Source organism: Macadamia integrifolia, unplaced genomic scaffold (assembly GCF_013358625.1).
Source record: "Macadamia integrifolia cultivar HAES 741 unplaced genomic scaffold, SCU_Mint_v3 scaffold1823, whole genome shotgun sequence".
Taxonomy (NCBI): Eukaryota; Viridiplantae; Streptophyta; class Magnoliopsida; order Proteales; family Proteaceae; genus Macadamia; species Macadamia integrifolia.
The window spans coordinates 100,964-120,235 of record NW_024868367.1 but is presented as its reverse complement, the minus strand read 5'-3'; the positions used below and the strand labels follow the sequence as shown (position 1 = coordinate 120,235).

General features: G+C 37.5%; 1 protein-coding gene across 1 annotated transcript; it reads right to left on the bottom strand.

The window, feature by feature from the left end:
• Positions 1 to 2,803: 2,803 nt before the first annotated feature.
• LOC122064919 lies at positions 2,804 to 9,268 on the bottom strand. The gene is made up of 4 exons (XM_042628706.1): positions 9,188 to 9,268; positions 8,718 to 8,825; positions 5,982 to 6,068; positions 2,804 to 3,613 (listed from the first exon to the last, which is right to left on the bottom strand). Exons 2-4 carry the CDS (start codon positions 8,766 to 8,768, stop codon positions 3,437 to 3,439), a joined length of 315 nt encoding a protein of 104 aa, XP_042484640.1. The 5' UTR covers positions 8,769 to 8,825; positions 9,188 to 9,268; the 3' UTR covers positions 2,804 to 3,436.
• Positions 9,269 to 19,272: the final 10,004 nt, after the last annotated feature.

The following is a 19,272-nucleotide window of genomic DNA, read 5'->3' as shown; positions in this document are numbered from 1 at the left end:
CCCAAACACACTTTTTCCAACTTTGCACCCCCTTTACCTCTACATCCCCCCCTGGCACAGATTGAAGAAGGAAGAAGAAAAGAAAAACTGCCTACGATTTTTCTTGGACCAGTTTTGGCTCAATCCAGACCATATGGGTCAGGTTCAGGCACAGCTCATCAATCAAGGTCATGGGGTAGAAGTTTGAGGCCCACAGTCGCTAGTTTCCAAAATTTCAGAAATCCAATCTTTAGTCTACAGCGGCCAGCATATGGAGATACTCTCATCCTTGAAATCAACACATGATGGGGCCAGTTGTGAAGATCATAAAGATTGAGGTTACTATATCTTCTAGATTCCTACACACTAGATGTTGAAATTGCTTTACCATGGTTGGACCGAAACGACCCTCTTTGACACCTAAGCTGAGACCCCACCAGCCAACTTGGGTTTTTGGTCAAAAGGGAGCTGGTATAGGCACTAATCTATGAATTTTGAGGTCCATCCGAGCTTATTTGTCTATTTAGTGTAGTTCTTCCACTCGAAGTGCTGCTGCTTTTTCCGCTAGTGGTTCTGATATCAGGAGTTGAAGATAATCCACAACCCCCAAGTTATGTTAGGTTTACTCCCATCTTTTCCTTTTGTCCCTCCCTTCCCTTCTTATGTTTCTTTATCCTTATTTTCATTTTGCTTCCAAGTTTACCCCTAGTTAATAATGATGAATCCCCTTGTGCCCTCTGTCCTTATTCTCTCAAGTGACCCCTCTAATGTCCTGCAATCCTTACCTGTGGTTTGCATCTGAATCTACATTTAGGTTCACCAGATTGCATTACCCCCTTTTTTACTGGATCTACTTTGGGCACAAAAGGTTCCCTGTCACCTTAGGCATCCCAGGGCACCATCCAAGGCGACACCTTGACAATTATGATGTAGTGCACTCAAATTAGTCTACAATTTGCCAATATGTTAAACTGTAACATTAGCTTGTAGACCTGGTTAATCTTCCTTTTCCAGTTGAGATGAACAGTTAGCTTGCTCACCCCTCCCCCCTTCCCCAACAAAAGAGGGAAAAATAAAAAATAAAAGAGTACGTCCTGAGGTGATTTTTTTAGCTTCTCAAATTAAGAACTAGAGTAGCTCCTGATTAAAGTCCCAGTTTGGAATGAAACAACAGATAATCACAGAGTTTGTGGAGCTATATATGCTCTTAAACTTCTAGAATTCTTTTTAGTGGAAAAGTTAGCATTGCCTTGCATAGTTGTCTAAGCCAGGCCTAGGCAACTTTTTTCCAAGTTCTGGGTGTGCACATGCCTAGTTCTGTTTCTCGTTTTGGCAGGATGAGTGGACCTGTGGAAGGAACCCTCTTCGAAGGAGGAAAAACTAAAACAGAAAAGATCCGGTGCCACATCGACGGTAGATTAAGATTACCGAGGTGGGATGTGTTCTTTCTGTTATTACTCATTTTGTTTTGTATTTCTTGATTATCTTTCGATGTTAGCGAGACTGAATTCGTGAGACTGGGTTTGTGGGCCTGTGATTCCTGTTGAGCCTATTGCACTATATCACCCTCATCAATGAAAAAGACCTAAAACAGGTTGTTTGTTGAGCCCATTTGTAGAAACTAGAAACTCCACATCGACAGATGTGCATGGCTAGGCGCCCGCCTAAGCAACAAGGCATCTGGCCACCGCATTGGGTCGCCTTGTTGCTGCAATAACTATGTTGCCTTGCTGCAGCCTGTGAGTTTTGTCACAAGAATTATACATATTGCAATGTAATGATCATGGTGTTTTGTGATCCAAGACTACTCAACAGGTTTCAAGTACATGAGATTCAATTATTTCCTTTCTTTCCATTATTTTTTATTTATTTTATTTAATATTTTTTGCTGATCATTCACCTTCTACATTATACCATAAAACCTAGTTAGTTCTTCCAAACCCTAGCTTTACAAATCCAATTCCTCCTAATCACCTAATGTAAGGCATCAAAATGAATAATACCGTAATAGTGTATTGCTTTGACAATTAATGAGATTGAAGGGAGCAAGCCAATAAACTATACTACGCTAGACTCTCCAATCGATGAATGATTCAAGATTGTGCATAACCATATCTCAAACTTTGGTATGTTTCTCCTTGTTCCTCCTTCAAAAGCAAGCATGGGAAGAAATTCCAATGCAGGTCACTTTATGTCCACGAGAAAGTTCTGTCCATCAAAGGAACACAGACCAGGTATTTGATCACAATCTATTTAAAACAAGGAACAGTGATGTCAAATACTTTTTTTTTTTGGGTGGGGGTGAATATGACACTACTACAATAAGGAAAAGATGGGTTTACATGATGTTGCTTGGTTAATTTCATAAAAGCTTCATTTTTTTTTCTTTTTTCTTTTGTGCGTTTGGGTGGGGGGGGGGGGGGGGGGTGGGCGTAAGCATGAAGGCTCCAATATGTTTTTAGGGTAAAAAACACATAAAAAGGAAAATTTTATGACGGAAAAATTGGTGCCCAAATAAAAAGAGGGATTTCATTGAGATCCCCCCCCCTCCTCTTTCTCTTGATGGTTTTTTTGCTTGCAGAAAACAGAGCCAAGTAACAAAAACAAAATCTAACAAGATGCATAAATGGATATAGAGGGCAGCTACGACAAAATGCTTTACTCAGATTACCAGCTTACTGCTGCAACATGGATTCATAGATGGATGCATTAAGACAATCAAGATGGACGTCTTTAAAGGCCATATGTTTGGTGGGGGGAAAAAGAGAGAGAGAACTTGAGAAATCAAAGCTATAACAAAAGAGGGGGTGGGGGTGGGGGGGGGGGGGGAGAGGAAACTAATATTTCTCAAGTCTTCTTTCTTAGTCCTTTTTTCCTATATATTCACAAATCATAAGTTAACATCACATTGTGTTACTATCTATCGGTTTGCTAATTGTCAAATGAATGCCATTTTCTAAGGAATCTGTCAGATGTGATTATGAAATTTAGAGACCCAAGGACAGTTATAACACATTTAACCCAAGAGCAGTATCAAGCAGCACCCTGCGTCTACACACTTTGAGATTGAATAGTGACCTTGATTCCCACAAGAGCTGATGTCCACCAGTTATGCGCTTTAGGGCATTGAATCAGGAGCATCTCAAACTTCAAAGGTTGTTGAGCCATTATTTGGGTTTATTTTTGTCACCTATCTTTTAGTCAGTTTTTGGAGGGTCAAAGGTCAAACACTTTCCAACTGGCATGATTCAATTTTCTTTACTTGGGGAGCACACAAGGGAGTTTCTAAATTTGTAATTGGGGTCTGAATAGTTAATTTACATCATTGGTGACAAAATCAGAAAGTAGTCTAGAAATTAGAAATCGGTCAAAGTTTTTGGAGGGTCCTCTCTCCTTCTCTTGGAGAATGCATACATGCACGGTGTCTTCACTGGTATAACAAATTAGTTTTCTTCTCTCAAAAATTGAATAAGGAACACAAAAAATATCCAATAGCACTAATTTGCTGCATGCTAGTGATGATCCTAGTTAACAGGCAGAAAATAATCCACAAGGTTGCGTTGAAGTATGTGTGAAGATCTGCCTTAGAATCAACTACAATACCAAGAACTGTATCCTCCACACAAGGTACATACTGTACAGACAAAATAAAGCAACAGAATATTAGAGAAACAAACGGAAGTAACATGAATTACAGGATAGCACTACAAATTTGACAGGTCATCAGTCCAAGGGTTATCCCAAAAAAAAAATGAAACCAGGAATTTTCGGAGAAAAACAATGAGATCTAAATGCAATATGTGAAAACATTCTTTACCCTGACAAACAAAACAATGTAATTATATAATAGTTTTTCATGTTTCAAATAGCAATTGCATTACGATTTACCACGTCTGATGAAAAGTGATAAAAAATAAAAAATAAAAAAAATAATAAATAAAAAAAAAAACTCTAATGTCTAAAACCGAAGTACTACTAAATAGCATACACAATAAAATGGATATTACTTCTGTAAAGCATTAAAAGGTATAAAAGATCACCAAAATAAAACATGTACAGTGATAATACCAATTATGGTTAAACACCAATACTGTTACTTTAAATATGGATAGCATATACCTTATTAAAGTAGATCACAGCAACATAAATCTAGATTGCAAACTATGTGTCTTGGCTTCAGTAAGCACTTCTTTATCCTCTCTGTTTTTTGGGCTCTCACAATCTGAGGTTCAGAGTACTCACCCCATACTCTTGGGCACTCTTTTAACTTTTTTATTGATGTTTGGTTCAGGATACCCCATACTCTTGGGCACTCTTCAAGTTTTTTACCGATGTTTCATTCAGGATTATAAGGGAAGCTGGAAGCAAGTTATAGTTGGCTAGCCTTCCCTCGCATTCCTATGGGATTCTCCTTATATTTGTGCCAGCCAGTTTATCCTTGGTCAGCCTCCCTTTATATAGAGAGGCAGCTAATCCTTTACTGGAATGGAAATCTGTACATTGACAGAGGGTGACTGAGTCCAAGCTCTTTCTATGATAGCGAATAATTCTCACTCTTGCATGAGAAAATAACTCCAAAAATAATGATTTACTAGATGATGATACAGAAGAACAACCCCCAAACAGAATCACAATTTCTATTAAAGAAGAACTTGATGGCCCAAAAGCTGGCCAGGACCTAAGGCCAAGATGAAAGAAACAATCATATGATTTCTTGATTCCTCACATAGGGACTTCCTGCTTATCTAATCAGTGTATGGGACATCAGAAAGATCCTTGTTTGATAAGAGACAGCACAAGAAAGATCTGATCATCTGAAGAAAAAATTATAAAATGAATGAACTTCATCACTCGTCATGAAATAGCAAATTTTCGTAGCAAAAAACAGACAAATCTGAGCTCTTCAAAAAATTTCAAGTCAGTGTGTCAGACTCAAGTCTGGCAATCTTCCTCTCTAACGAGAGGCCAACGCCATCTTGTCCCCCACCCACCCAAAACTCTGACATGTTTGCATGTATTAACACAGCAAAAAACTAAAAGTAAAGGCAAAAAGTCATAAGGAAGTATGACACTTTACTGATAGTATAAGGTGCCAAAAAAAACAAACTTTGCTACACCCTTTCTTTTAAAAACCAATAGCAAATATTTCCTCCTTTGCAAAACAAAAGCCAGCACTGAATCAAAACTAGTGGTCGCAATCAAGTAATGTAACATACAATTGGAAATTAGATTTAAATACAGAAGGGAAGGAAAAAGTTTTTCTGCTTTATCTATTTTCATGGGCCTAACCTTATGAAGGACAATACACAGAGAAAAGAATGCAGAAAACAGGATAACTAGTTATTAGCTAAACTGAGCTCTTCTACGTCTATCTCTAACTAAACCTAGGCCTTCCCACAGGACCAACCACAGATGATAACAACAAGAGCAGTAGTTTTTGTTAATTGGAAAAAAACAAAAAGGTGAACCAGAAAAACGATATATATCTAAGAGCTGGAGAGCTGCATTTGCCATCCTATCTGAACTACAGCAACCATCAAAAGGACTGCACAGCTAACTAGCTCTTGAAGAACTAATTGTACGCCCCTAAGAATCAAACAACTAAAAGTAGAGAACCTAATCACAATTCAAATTCCAAATTCAACCAATCCTACAAATTAAGAAATCTCTATTCACTATAGATAGTAAAACCCTTGACAAATGGTAGTATTCAAGCTCACTGTAATATTAAAAAAAAAAAAAAAAAAAAAAAAAAAACTACAAATGGTAAAGTAACAAAATTACAATGAAAATGTTGCCACATCATATCCAGTTGGATTACAAGGTTCCTAGACCTTCCTGCATCACCAATTCTATGCACAATCACTTTTTCAATGTTTCATAATATGGGTCGTAAAGTTGTCTCATGAAAATTTGTACAATTCTGATAATGGAAATACTTAGATGCCATGATTATCTTCTCTTTTTGATAACAAAACAAACAATCATGGCAGCGCACTCACCCTCTTCTGGGAGCTTTCAACCCAGTACTTGTTTGGCTTTGAAAACTTTAGCTTCCCAGCCTTCATAAAAGAAATAGCATCAATGTCCTGTACATTGTTGTATACATGGTGAACGTCAATATGGTTTTAAAAATGCAAAGAGATAAAAGAAAGAGAGGGAGTATGAAAGCAGTTAACCATGTAAAATTCACCCAATTCTGGTTACTCACATATGATGAAAAAACAAACACAGACAACTTCTTGACATCAGCAGAACTAAGAAAAAAATGTAAACCGAAAACACAATAACATAGATTTCTTCAGAAGTTAGATGAGGGATTAACCAAATAACCTCACGATGGCCCATAAAATTCAGTTCAAATCAGAAACTACAAAGAGTTGCCAATCTTTCAAAACTAGATCATGGTCTTTTTATCACTTGAAAAGTGAAAACTTATGAAAGAAAAGAAGTAGATGAAGCATGTAGTAACTAACATCTCTATTAGGTCTAAGCATCCAAGTTAGTACGAAGGGTTTATTCTTTTTCATCAATCACGAAAGTGCAGCTGCCATGTCAGTAGGACAGGATGATTATTCTTTTCTATTTTTTCCCTTTTAGTGAATCATGAAAACAAGGTCATCATTTGGTGTGCTCGTTAAAGACCAAAAATGCAAGTTAATCGTGAAAACACGGTTTAAGTCTGATTGCAGCCACTTCGTGCAAAAAAATGCCATGAGGGTTTGGTCCAACTCTTGTCTACCCCTCCTTAGACTCTCTAAAAGCACGACTTGCACTGGGTTACACTGCTATTAGTAAAAAAAATAACAAAAATCGGTACCAAGTACACAAGGCCCGCAAACCTGTCACCCACACTAAAACTATCCTTGTCATACAATTGCAAAGCTCTCCTCACTCCACCATTGCTAAAGTCTGCCAGGGAGCCGCTAGCTTTTGGCCGCCAAATGGCAGATGTTTGTGGAGTTGACAAAGATCTAGCTCTCCTAATAAGGTGTGCCAGCATCCAGGCTTTTCTTCACTGCAAGATAACCACTCTTCTGAATGTTCTTCTACCACTAGGTGAATCCATGACTGTGAAGCATAAATGGTGAAACCCATGAATGATAGTTCAAATTTGCACCATATTCGAAACCCCTGTGCCGGCCAGACCTAAGAAAAAGCAGGCCCTCGATTTCAATGCTGCTACATTCAAAGCAATTTTAATAGTCATGGAATGGAGGGATTCAAATATGTCTCACCATCTCCACATAAGACCTGGATCCAACACCTACACTCATTCTACCATAATAAAATACAGGATTATTCTTTTATTATTCAAATAACGTAGAGCAACACACTCAAATACTGCACACCACTCTGAGTAGGTTAGAAAAGGTACTTCAAGTATTCATCTTCCCATGCCATCAATACAAATATCAAATATAGCAAAAGAACATAATCAAATAGCATAAACCATCATTGTTACTTTCAGGTCTCTGAGAATGTGGCTTGGTGCACTACTCAAAACAGTCTAGAAAGGCACCCAAAAAAGTCTGGAAAAAGTATTTCAGTGAAAATTTGCTGCTAACTATCTACTAATCAAAACTCGACTCAACTAAGTCATTTTCCTACTAAATGAGGTTGGCCACACAAATTCTCTCTCACCATTCATTTTTTTCTACATCAAACAGAACTAACTACTAAAAATAAAAGGATGCCTTCTTTACAACTGTAACAATATTAACCAAGGTTAGATCAGTACCAAATACCAATGCATAAGAAGGAACAAGAAGAAAAAGAAAACAGCTACCGAGAGAGAGAGTGAATAGATCTCTCTCAAGGTAGTGTTATGGTCTTCTTAGTAAAAGTAACCATAAACACATTACAACTCTACCCTCTAATAGTACTGCCACACGCTACGGCCTCCAAACTCTATAGCTGCCACACACTATAGACAAAACTAAAACTATATTACAATAAATTCCAAGACACTCCTATTAGCAAGACACGTTATCGCTAACAACAACAATGGACAATAAGAACTCTCCTCACAGTGCATCAAATCAGCTCCTTCAAGAATGGGGCTAAATAGACTTCAAGATTACCATTTTTTTGTACTTTTCTTTTGGGTTTAGGTTGGAGTTCTTCAATTTCTAATCTTCGATTTACTTCGCATTTCATGTTAAACTTGAAATTGAAACACTCAAGTTTTTACAACGACGTTACAATCCTCCCCCCCCCCCTTTCTTGGGTTGGGGAGAGGAGGAGGTCAATATGCAAGAATACAAATCCCAGTACTTTAATTTATATGCTTTTCAAGTTTGAGGGGGAGAGGGAGGGGGAGTGGGAGAAGAAGAAGAAGAAGAAGAAAAGGGACATGTTTAATCACAGCAACATCCAATTAGATTGCTAATCCCCAACCCAACCCTTTCTGCACATTTCAGTTGTCCTCAACAAAGCGCCTAATGATGAATAGTATCACCTAAGGGTAATATAAAAAAACAAAAGAATGGAACTCCAACACACACCTGATGCAACCCTCCTCCCAATTTAATGGTTTGGTTAGGCATGCTTGAGAGGTCCAGAACAACATCCCCAGGAACCCAAACAAAGGTAATAAATAGCATCAGAAGGTACAAAAGCACAGTAAAGCAGAACAGAAATTAATAGAATTAAATGTTTGTGGAATTGAAGGGTTGGGTGGAGGCCTTCGGCACCCCAACAGATAAAGTGACTTGAGTGTAGAGGAGGATACTTACATCCATCAGATCAATGAAGCTGGTAGGAGAATTTGAGGGCTTCCTGTCCATGTCTGTTTGCCCAAAACACCCGCTCAGGGTTCCCTGTAGAGCTATCGAACTTGTTAGGGCCCGTTTGATAACGTTTCTGCCTTTTCTGCCGTTTCTGTTTCAAGAAACGGTAGAAACATAAATTTCCGTTTCTAAAACAGAAACGGAATTGAAGGTGACTGATAAGTCATGTTTTTAGAAGTCGATAGTAACCAATGAAAGAATGGCCACAAGTCGTTTCCAGAAAAGGCAAAACAAGTTGAACTTGTTTCGCCTAGGTCTTTTCTTGAACCATAAATAAGTAAAAATTTCTATTTCTATTTCTGAAAATAAGTGAAACGAAATAGTTTTATCAAGTGCTTTTTACTCCGTTTCTGCTGTTTCTGGAAATAGAAACGGCAGAAACGCGTTTCTTGAAACGTTATCAAACGGGCCCTTAGTAACAAACAGGATTTCCTTCCCTTCTCTCTTTCGAAACTTGAAAACTAATCCTGAAAGGGTGTACTGTTTTTAAAACCTTGTTGAGAGCCCGAGTGGGGAGACGAGTAAGTTTTTAAATTTAGGAATCGGTAGGATCCCGGATTGGATCGGAATCAGCCGGAATCGGTCCCAAACCCCTAGAATATGTCATTTGATTCGAAAATTCACCGGATTACTGGTGTGAATCAGTTGTATTGGATTGGCCGAAATCGAGCTTACCGCCGTCCAATTCACATAACAATAGTAGTGCACACTATTGAATTCCCTATTATATCATACTTCCCTCTCCTACCAAAAAAAGAAAAAAAATTATCATACTTCCCCTCTCTCTCTCTCTCTCTCTCTCTCCTATTATCAGGGGCAGATATGTCATTTTATAGGAGGAGTAGAGAGAGACAAAGAAGCACTCGTAGCATACCAGAAACAAATGAAAGTTTTTTTTTTTTTTTTTTTTTTTTTTTTTTTTTTTTTTTTTTTTTTTTTTCCGGAGCAGTCATACGCCATAGATATAGAGAGCATGAAATGACGATCATGTCTCAACTAGGTCCACACACCCTTATTATGTCTAGGTGCAAGAGGCGATCCCGAATAGAAAACACTTGGCGTATAAACAAAGCTGCAAACCCAACTCACCAGAGAAGCAATGATCTAGCACTAATACGCGTAACATGGCATATCAATTTTTTAGAGGATGGGTCCACACATCAAAAAATGCATCAATAGAGGGGTTTGCCATTTTGCCCTTCCCCATTTACCTAAGACCTCACCTTAGAGGATGGGGTCCACACATCAACGGTTTTTTTTTTTTTTTTTTTTTTCATTCGATCCAACTGAAGACTAAGGGGAAAAAATCATCGCCAATTCATTGGATATCTAATTAATGATCCAATGGCTGAGAGGACATAGGATACATGTCCATGTATTGGGCTGCATGTCCAGGATCCTCCCATATTTTGCTAGAAAAATTATTCATAATCCTTGAGTTATAGAAGAACATATGGCCCACCTTATGCATGTAACACCGTGTGAAAAGAGAGAAATCAAAGAGAAAGATAGATGTGTCTTTATATATCAAGAAAATAGTGATTCTAAGGAAGAAATCAGAGACATAACATTAGTAGCGTAATGAGATGATGAACTAGAGTTAAATTCTCAAACCCAATTAGAAACCTCTAGCAATGACTCTAATGAGAAACTTCAAGAAGCTTTTAACCTCTGCTATGGTAAGCTGCTGACCTTGGTGTTTAACCTCTTCGAGGTGAATTACAAGAAGGAGAGGAGCTCTAGGGTTTGATCTAATTGAATTCAACCGGGAGTCCCTCAAGAAGATGACTATCAACCTTAATGAGGACACTGAGGATGAAAAGGGCAAGGATGTGAGGTTGGGCCAACAGTCAATGGATGTGGAGGGAAACCTCGGGGGTGGACTCCATTAGGATGATTTCTTCACACCTGCTCTTGAGGTCTTTCCACCACCACCATTGAGAACAATGGGAACCTCTAAGGCCTTTTCTTCTAGGGGACCACAAAAGTACAGGCTGAGTGACGTGGTTGATCGGCTGGATGCCACAAACAACATTCTCAGGAGGATGGATAACCGCCTCGAGACATGGCTCTCTACTTTAGGTACCTGTGGCACAACCAAGAACACAAGACCAACCCCCAGCAACTCCTCAGGAGTAGTAGCCTTAGAGTGCCCAATTAGCCTTAGGATTTTTTGCTTTCTCGCTTTCCTACACAACAAACTTTATTTTCTAATGATGATGTTCTAGGTTTATTTCTGCATTTTTCTCTAGGTTTTACTTTATTTTTGTTATGAATTTGTTATGAGTTTAGTTCAGGATTTCCTGCTTTCAATACTTATATTTAGAAAAATCATGTAAAAGCTTATGTATTCAAGTTCATTATCAATGAAACGGCTTTTACACTTATGTTTCTCTTCTACTTTTTGCACAATTTATGGTTGGTTGTCTTCAAATTTTTAATTTTATCCTAATCTCCAAAATCTTAAGGTTCAGGAAGATTATGAGTTAAGGCAGAGCATCTCGCTCTGATACTAAGTTGTCACACCCTATACCCACTACTAGAATATCAACGGTGTGGATAGGACGCTTTATCTCTATGAGGATCTCTATTAGTAGTACCTTAACCATCACAATCACATAACATCGAACCAATAAACAAGCGTAGCGGAATGAGAGTATAATATAATGGAATCATAAATCAAGTAGGGAAAACAACTAATGTTAATATATTACATAACAAAAGGTTATTCTATTCACATATGTCCAAAACATACATATAGTAACTCCAAAAAGAATATCATCCAAAAATACAGTATCAGGATAACAACAGATCACCACCAGGCTCATGGTGTTGCATACGCACAAGTATCACAAACACAGTCAGGGTCATGCTCCTTAGCTTCTGGTGTCCAACAGCCACAGGCTTTGTACTCAGGCACAAATGAAGAAGTGTCACAGCCCAGTGGCACTACAACACTTGTATCATCATCTAAAAAGCAACACACACATGGTGTGAGCTTCAACTAGCTCAGTAAGGGATGGGGTTCATGCAAGCATATATATATAGTCCATAATGTGAGAATGATGTAATTCATTTTACATTAAACCACCTAATATACAACGGAGTCGTGTTCATGCTACTATAATGCATTAGGTTGTATCTCTAGTTTCGAAACTCGCACATCGGTCACCCAACAATACAAACTCTAGTCGTGATGAGGAGCCTACCGGTCCCGAAATGCTACTGTCAGTCACCCAACAGACCCCTGATAACCCCCTCCTGGGAGTCACAACACTAGAATTACTATCAGCCATGCTGAACTAGTTTCTGCCTCCAGGAACAATCACATCGTACTATGGAAGTGGGATTCCAAAAGGGTTTCTCGAACATACCCCAGTTAAGTTATCCAACACCTTTACCCTTGTTGGGAATGTAACCTAACTAAAATATACTGCATGCCTTATAAAAAGATACAAGTAGTATGGAATATGATATCAGAATCACCATCACCCACATCGCATCTATGTCTAAGACTATCTTAACATACAAGCAATCAAATATGGGATAACGAAATTACCATCAGCCCAAAGTACATCGACAACTATAGTTATCACCAATGCACACTTAATACATGATGTAACCATCCACTCAACGATCATGGTAACGGAACCACCTCGGCCACATCGGATCCCATCACACAGTTCACAACATGAATACAATTCAAATAAATCAAACATGTTACACAGTTCAATTATAATTCAACATGTTATACAATTCATATAAATCATACAAACATTTAAAATATCCAAACATGATTGACATGGGAAGCACGCAGTTTATAATTTTAAAACACTCCAAAAATAAAGTCAAACCACCACCTCGTCTATAGACCGGAAGGGTGAAATCCCAAATTGCAAACCTGATGTCAAACCCCACTAGGCCTCATCGTTCTCTAATTTTCCATGTCTCAGGTACAATGGTAAATGGGCATCAAAGTCTATTGGAAACATCTAAGGGAGACCCACAAGGTCTACCCCAGAAGATACAAGTACAGTTTGTTTTGACAATTCAAAACAGGTCACCAGAAGCAAGTCACTGGATTTAGGGTTTGAATCACCAGATCCAACACTGATGTTTCCAGTGGCTTAGGCAGTATCCAACTAAGAGTTTTGGGTTCACCGAATCTAGGTTCAAATCACTAGATCCAGCACTATTATTTTCGATGGCCAGGATAGCGGCTCCCTAAGAGCTCATGGTTCTCTAGAAATAAGTCACCAGATTCACCCTTGTGTTTTTTATGGTTATTTTCGATGGTAAACCCATAAACGTACCACCTTTTTGGGGATGTACCGGCTCGGTCCCGATCATCAGGAATCATTCTATAGAGACCGTAGGGGGTCTTCCCACCTCTCATTTAAGCCGAAGAAATCACATTTCCACCAAGCTGTTTGGGAGATACAACGAGCGAACTGTCAAAACCCTAACTCCCTATTTGGTCAAAATGTTGTTGGAGCTCAGCAAACACACGAGGGAGTGCAATGCACTGGGCCCAAGGCTGACCCCTCAAACCCGGCGATTCCCAGTTTGCTCAAGATCAAAAATCCAAGAATGAAGGGAAAGAGGGTTTGGGGAAGGTAGCACCTACCTTCGGCGGCAACTAGCAAGCAAGCACGTAGCCAAGAGCTCCCCACCTTATCCTCCTTCTTCTTCTCCTTCTTCTTCTTCTTTTCCCTTTTCCTCTCCTTTTCCTTACTTCTCTCCCTTTTACATGTTTTAGGCAAATGAGAAGTTAGAATTGAACTCACTTCTATATATTAAAGGTAAGGACCTTAGGGTCCATCTGGCTAGACACCTATTCGGGACCAATTTAAGTTAAACTTGTCGATTGGGACACATGGACCCACCTCCTTAGACTCATATGGTGTACAAATCATGGGGAAGGGTGCAAGGTAGTACGGGAGGTTAATCGGAGATGGCCACGATGTGAGTAGCAGGACCCACAACATTGAAGCTATTTATCACAACAAGTGCCACCAGATTGAGGTCACCAAATTCAGGAGCCTGTTTCCGATGGCCATTTCAGAGATATGTTTTGACAGCCTTCTGTCCACCTGTGGCCATTCACTAGGGGTTGGCCCTAGGATACATATAAGGTCTTTCTGAAAACTTCCACTACGTGTTGGAACTCAAGTGGGGAGGTGCTAGTTCACTTACCGCTTAGGGTTAGAAGGTTTGAATCCCCTCCAGCATGGCAGGCATGAAATGCACGGGCAAGTAGGGTCATTCCTCCCTCTGTGACAATGGGCAGCCACAAGCCTAAACCCATTGGTACTTTCTACCTCCAACACAAGACCTATCACAAAAGTTTAAATTTTACCGAGTTAACACATGGGTGTAACAGTTTCTGCTTGCATGCTCCCTATACCTCACTGGGTTTAGTGAAACTCACCATACGTTTGTGTTTCCTTTTTAGATGGTGACACAAGTTGTTTGATAGCGCAAGTGGTGAGACACTTACCTCAATGGCTGATGATTATTGGGTGCCAAAGTTTAAGGAGCATGATCCAGATTGTGTTTGTGATGATTGTGCATATGATGCACCCTGAAGAAGATGATGAGGATCGTTGTCTTTTTTTGGATGTTTTGTGTATTTTTTTATATATACCCTTTGTCAAAGATATGTATGTAATTGTGGATCTTGTGTACAGAATAACCTTGTAATATAAGCTTATCATGTAGAGTCACCATTTAAAGTCTACAATCATGGTTGTATCTCTTATTAGATGTACTTATGTTTAATTGTGTCGACAAAGTATTGCATTGTGATCCTAAATGTTTGTTAGGACATGGGTATGTGTTCTAGTCACATATCAACACCTTAGTGAAGGCCCCATCAACTTTTAGAACCAAGGTGATGAAATTATTGTTCACTCTATTAGGCTTCGTTTGTTTGCAAGGGAAATAAAGGGAAGTGAAATATCCAAACATAAAAAAGAAACCTCTGTAATTATTACCCCCTTGTATCACTATCTCTAAATATGGTTACTAAATTTTTCTTCACTTTGCAACCAAAACCCTTTACTATAAAATGTAGAATAAAAATTATTTGTACAATGCATTATTACTTAATATGTTAAAAATCCCAAAGGGGTAGCTCAGTTGGTAAAGACCAATGAATGCCTCACAATGAAGAGATCATGAGTTAAATTCTCCTTGGGGTCTATACCTATCCACACACACACACACACACAAATAAAAATAAATATAAATGGTAAAAATGTAGGTAGCTTATACAATCACATAGGGTAATGATAAGATAAGTTTCTTTTTTATATTCAAAAATTTTCGTTTCCTTCCCTTCCCTTTAAATTCCTTGCTATCAAACGTAGCCTTAGTGGTTATACTTTCAAGGAAAAATTATTAATAGCATTACAAATGTCATCACCAATAAAATCCCAACTATAACGTCACGGTCCCATTAACTTTTCACAATATTGTCCTCTATGGTCCATGCGTCTCAAAGTTTTAAAACGCGTTGTGCCATGTTAAGGAGGCTAGAGGTTAGCAACTAGCCTAGTGATCTCCCTTGGTGATGTAAGACTAAAGTTTGCACACCCACATTTATCTCCCAAACCCTGGTACTTGTATTCTTGTTGGGGACACTTCATTGATCTCATATGCGGGTCTGATACCTATCATATTCTTAGGTTATACAATCTCTCTCCTTCGGCACAATGTCCCTGCTGTGGCTCCATATATTATCGGGGTCTGCTCTGATATCATTTGTAACGCCCCAACTCTATTAACATTGCATAATATTATCCTCTTTGGTCCATAGGCCTCAAAGCTGTGAAATGTGTTGTGCCATGTTAAGGAAACTAGAGGTTATCAATTAACCCAATGATCTCCCCTTAGATGATGTGGGACTAAAGTTTTCACACCCTCACCGATCTCCCAAACCCTTTGGTATTTGTCGTATACTTGATTGGGACACCTCACAGATCTCGCAAGCGGGTCTGGAACTTATTGTATTCTTAGGAGTCACACCAACACATCCTAAAGAAAGCCCCCAGAAAGCCATTTGGGCCTAGAGGACTCTCTTGATTCAAGTTAAAGACCGTCTCTTTGATTTTATCAAAGTTAGGAGAAATAACAAGAGCATCACTATCAATCTAATCAACAATAGAATGAATATATGACACAAGATCAGGAAAAAGTGTAAATTCATCTCTTCTATGAAAAGCTTCATAATACTTTGCGACATACATCTGAATAAGAGAATGGTTCGATAGAAGTGTGTCATCTTTTTTTATACGTCTGATAATTGAGAAGTCCATACCATTGCAATTGCTTCTTTTGTGTTTTGGTGTATGGTATGTGCATGATTTGACCAATCCTACCTATTTTTAGAGAAGATAAGTTTTAAAGTTTTAATTGGCTAATTAAGAGGAAGCTATACCTTTCCTCTCCTATAAAGAAATTATAAGAAAATTTATTTTATATTATTTGTCTATCTACTACCAAATAAATAGGTAGCTTACAACTTACAAAGATTCCTTCACGGTTATAATTCTTATTTATAATAACTCCCCACTTAACATGGATTTAGTTCTTAGTATCGGTCTCTATCAATCTGGATCGGCATTGAAGAGGACCGGTGGGTATCGATCATTTTTGCTCCTTGCTTTTCAAAAAAAGTACATTTTTTCATTGTTTTCCCCCTAAAACGATACGAGTAATCAATCTGAATCGGTCAAAGATCGGGGATCGGTCTCAGCCAATACCAATCTGATACAACTGATACAGCTGATACGATACCAATACTTCAAACCATGCCACTTATACAAAAATCTATCTAGTTACAATAACTTCCATGTATATAATAACTACTAATTTACTACAATATAGGATAACCGTCACTAACATGCAACTAGACCTAGTAGCCCACAAGGCACTTGAGCACGTTTATGAATGATCTTGTCCTTAATACCAAACTTAACGTATAGCTCTCCTACACCTCATTAGCTTCCTCTAGTTTTGCATTTTCATCTCCGTCTTCTTGATTAAGATTTTCAATCACGACCAACTTTTTACCACGATGTCCCGACATAAACCGTACATTGCAGTTATAACACATTGAAAATGCGAATAAATCAGTGTTGTACCATTTTTTACCGTGTAAAACGTGACTTGCCAAACTTGTCCCAATGAGTCTGTAGAAAATATGTATGGCTGAATTGAAAGTTCTAAATGCAGTTCTAAATGCATATAATTTTTTTTTAAATAAAAAAATGGTAATTAAAAAAATAAATAAAACCCAAACCCCACCGGTTTACCCTCACTCAACCAAAAATTAAACCCCCTAAACACCAACCCATCAAGTGTCCAAACTATTTTCTTTCGAAGAGATTTTCAAACTCAATCTCTATATGAATAAGTTTCGTTCTTTCTTCCTCACCAAATATGAGTAACATATGTGACTACATTGACTTGGACTTTTACCTCCCAAGATGACCAATTTATGTGTATTTTGAATATCTCCAATTCAAGCCAACAACAGTGTAAAATATGTCACTTTAATAAGGGGATGGTAAAATTTTAAATAAAAAAAAAAAATCAACAAGTTGGAAAGAGAAGTGTATATCAATAGTTGGTAGGGTTTGTTATATTTTTCTTCAATGTTCGTCCATTTTCTTACAATATATTAGTAGTCATTTGTCCCATTAAAAGGTCATAAATTAGGGATTTAATTTGGTCTAAATACTTGGATATTTCTAAATATTCAATGATTAAAAGAGATACATTGTGACCGTGTGACTTGTGGACATAAAACTATTGTTGGCAAACCAAGTTTTGATTAGGAAAACTAGGCCGGGTTGGTCAAAAGATTAAAATCTTGGTCAAGAGTCATGGACACTCGTCCTGCATTAAAAATTGACAAGACTGGGAACTAATCATACCGAGTCATTCAAGACTCGTTTGTTTTTCCCGAGACACAATAAAACGGCCGATTCTTCTAAAAAATTTGAGTTGGCATTTCTAAATAGTTTTGAATTAAAATATATTATAATGATGTTAAATATCCAATGGTTGAGGTCTTCTATGACTATTGAGTATATACATCTAAATTTTAATTAAAAAATGACTTATAACCATGACATCTTTAAGTCGGATTTTACCATTTTCATCCAAGAGATAATGAATGATAGGCTTCATAAATTTTTTGAAAAACGAACACTTTTATTCTATCTTGTCTTATTTAATTTATTTATTAGTTATTTATTTGTATTGCTTGAGAAAGACTAGTATGGAAATGAGAGGGGGAAATCTGACATAACTCACCTAGTTTTTTGTGACTTGCTCCAACTCGCGAGGTATTGAAGAGGACGAGTCGAGTCACAAAACCTGGTTTTCCAATAATAGAACAATTGAAAAAATAATTAATGTTTAATTATGCCATTGACAAGATATTTAAAAGTTATCTTTGGAATGCAGAATTTCTTCTAAATGGAAATTCTATAATAATCTTATTTAGCTGCATGTGTGCCCATCAGAATTCTTTGGAAATGCATTTGAACTTCAATAGTGACCTACTATGGGTGTTCTAACTTTATTCTTCTAAATATACCATTCATTAACTATGTTGAACATATATAAGTTAACTCTATTGTCAGCAATGGATGTTGTTAACTGATCATCCTAATGTGTAAAAATTAAGAGAATTTTGACAATGCCATTTTATATACTTTTAAAGTACTTATTGGGATAACAATATATGAAAATATCAACTTAGCATTCTATTTTGGTTATTAATATGAAATGAATGACTTGAATAATAAATTTTTTTATTGTAAAAATGGCAAGCTTTGGGAATGGGTACAACAACTTGGTGTGAACCGTTTTAATGCAATTATTGTGAACTTAATTTTTTTTCATAGTGTTACTTGGGTGAAGGCTCATTTGGCTCATTTGATTGGCCATGATGTTTAAATTTGTACTAAAATTCTTGACAATGTCCAAGTTGAAGTCAGTGCAAAAATGAGTTTTAGTACATCTAAAAAAAGAAAGACGGATACCCTATAAAGTGGAATTGATTCCATAACTTTCCCTAGTAGGAGTATACATCAAACGACAATTGTAGAGTTGGATGCTAAGAAAGACAAGACGACATTGAAAAAGAAGATATAATTTTTTTTTGATAAGAATGAAATTCCGTTCAATGTATTTTGACAAAAAGTATTTTATTTAGATGATGAGAGCTGCATGTGAACAACATAAAGTCAACATGGGATACCAAATGTTGCATGATTATGTTTGATACTTGATTGACCTAAAGTTGAGGTCTTTGATCAATGCGATAGCTTATTCTCTTTATGGGGTTATGTTTTTTGAAGTGTATTGAATGTGGTTCAAATAATATAATTGTTAGATTTCTTTTTAAGGAAATTTATGATATCATTGAAATGTTTGGACCACAAAATGTTATGAAATCTATTTCTCATAACAGTGTTAATTATAA

Coding starts and splice junctions, on each gene's coding strand:
- LOC122064919 (XM_042628706.1), bottom strand. CDS start 8,768: ATGGACAGGAAGCCCTCAAATTCTCCTACCAGCTTCATTGATCTGATG. Junction 6,069..8,717: donor GCTTCATTGATCTGATGGAT/GTAAGTATCCTC, acceptor AACAATGTACAG/GACATTGATGCTATTTCTTT. Junction 3,614..5,981: donor TTGAAAGCTCCCAGAAGAGG/GTGAGTGCGCTG, acceptor TTGTCTGTACAG/TATGTACCTTGTGTGGAGGA.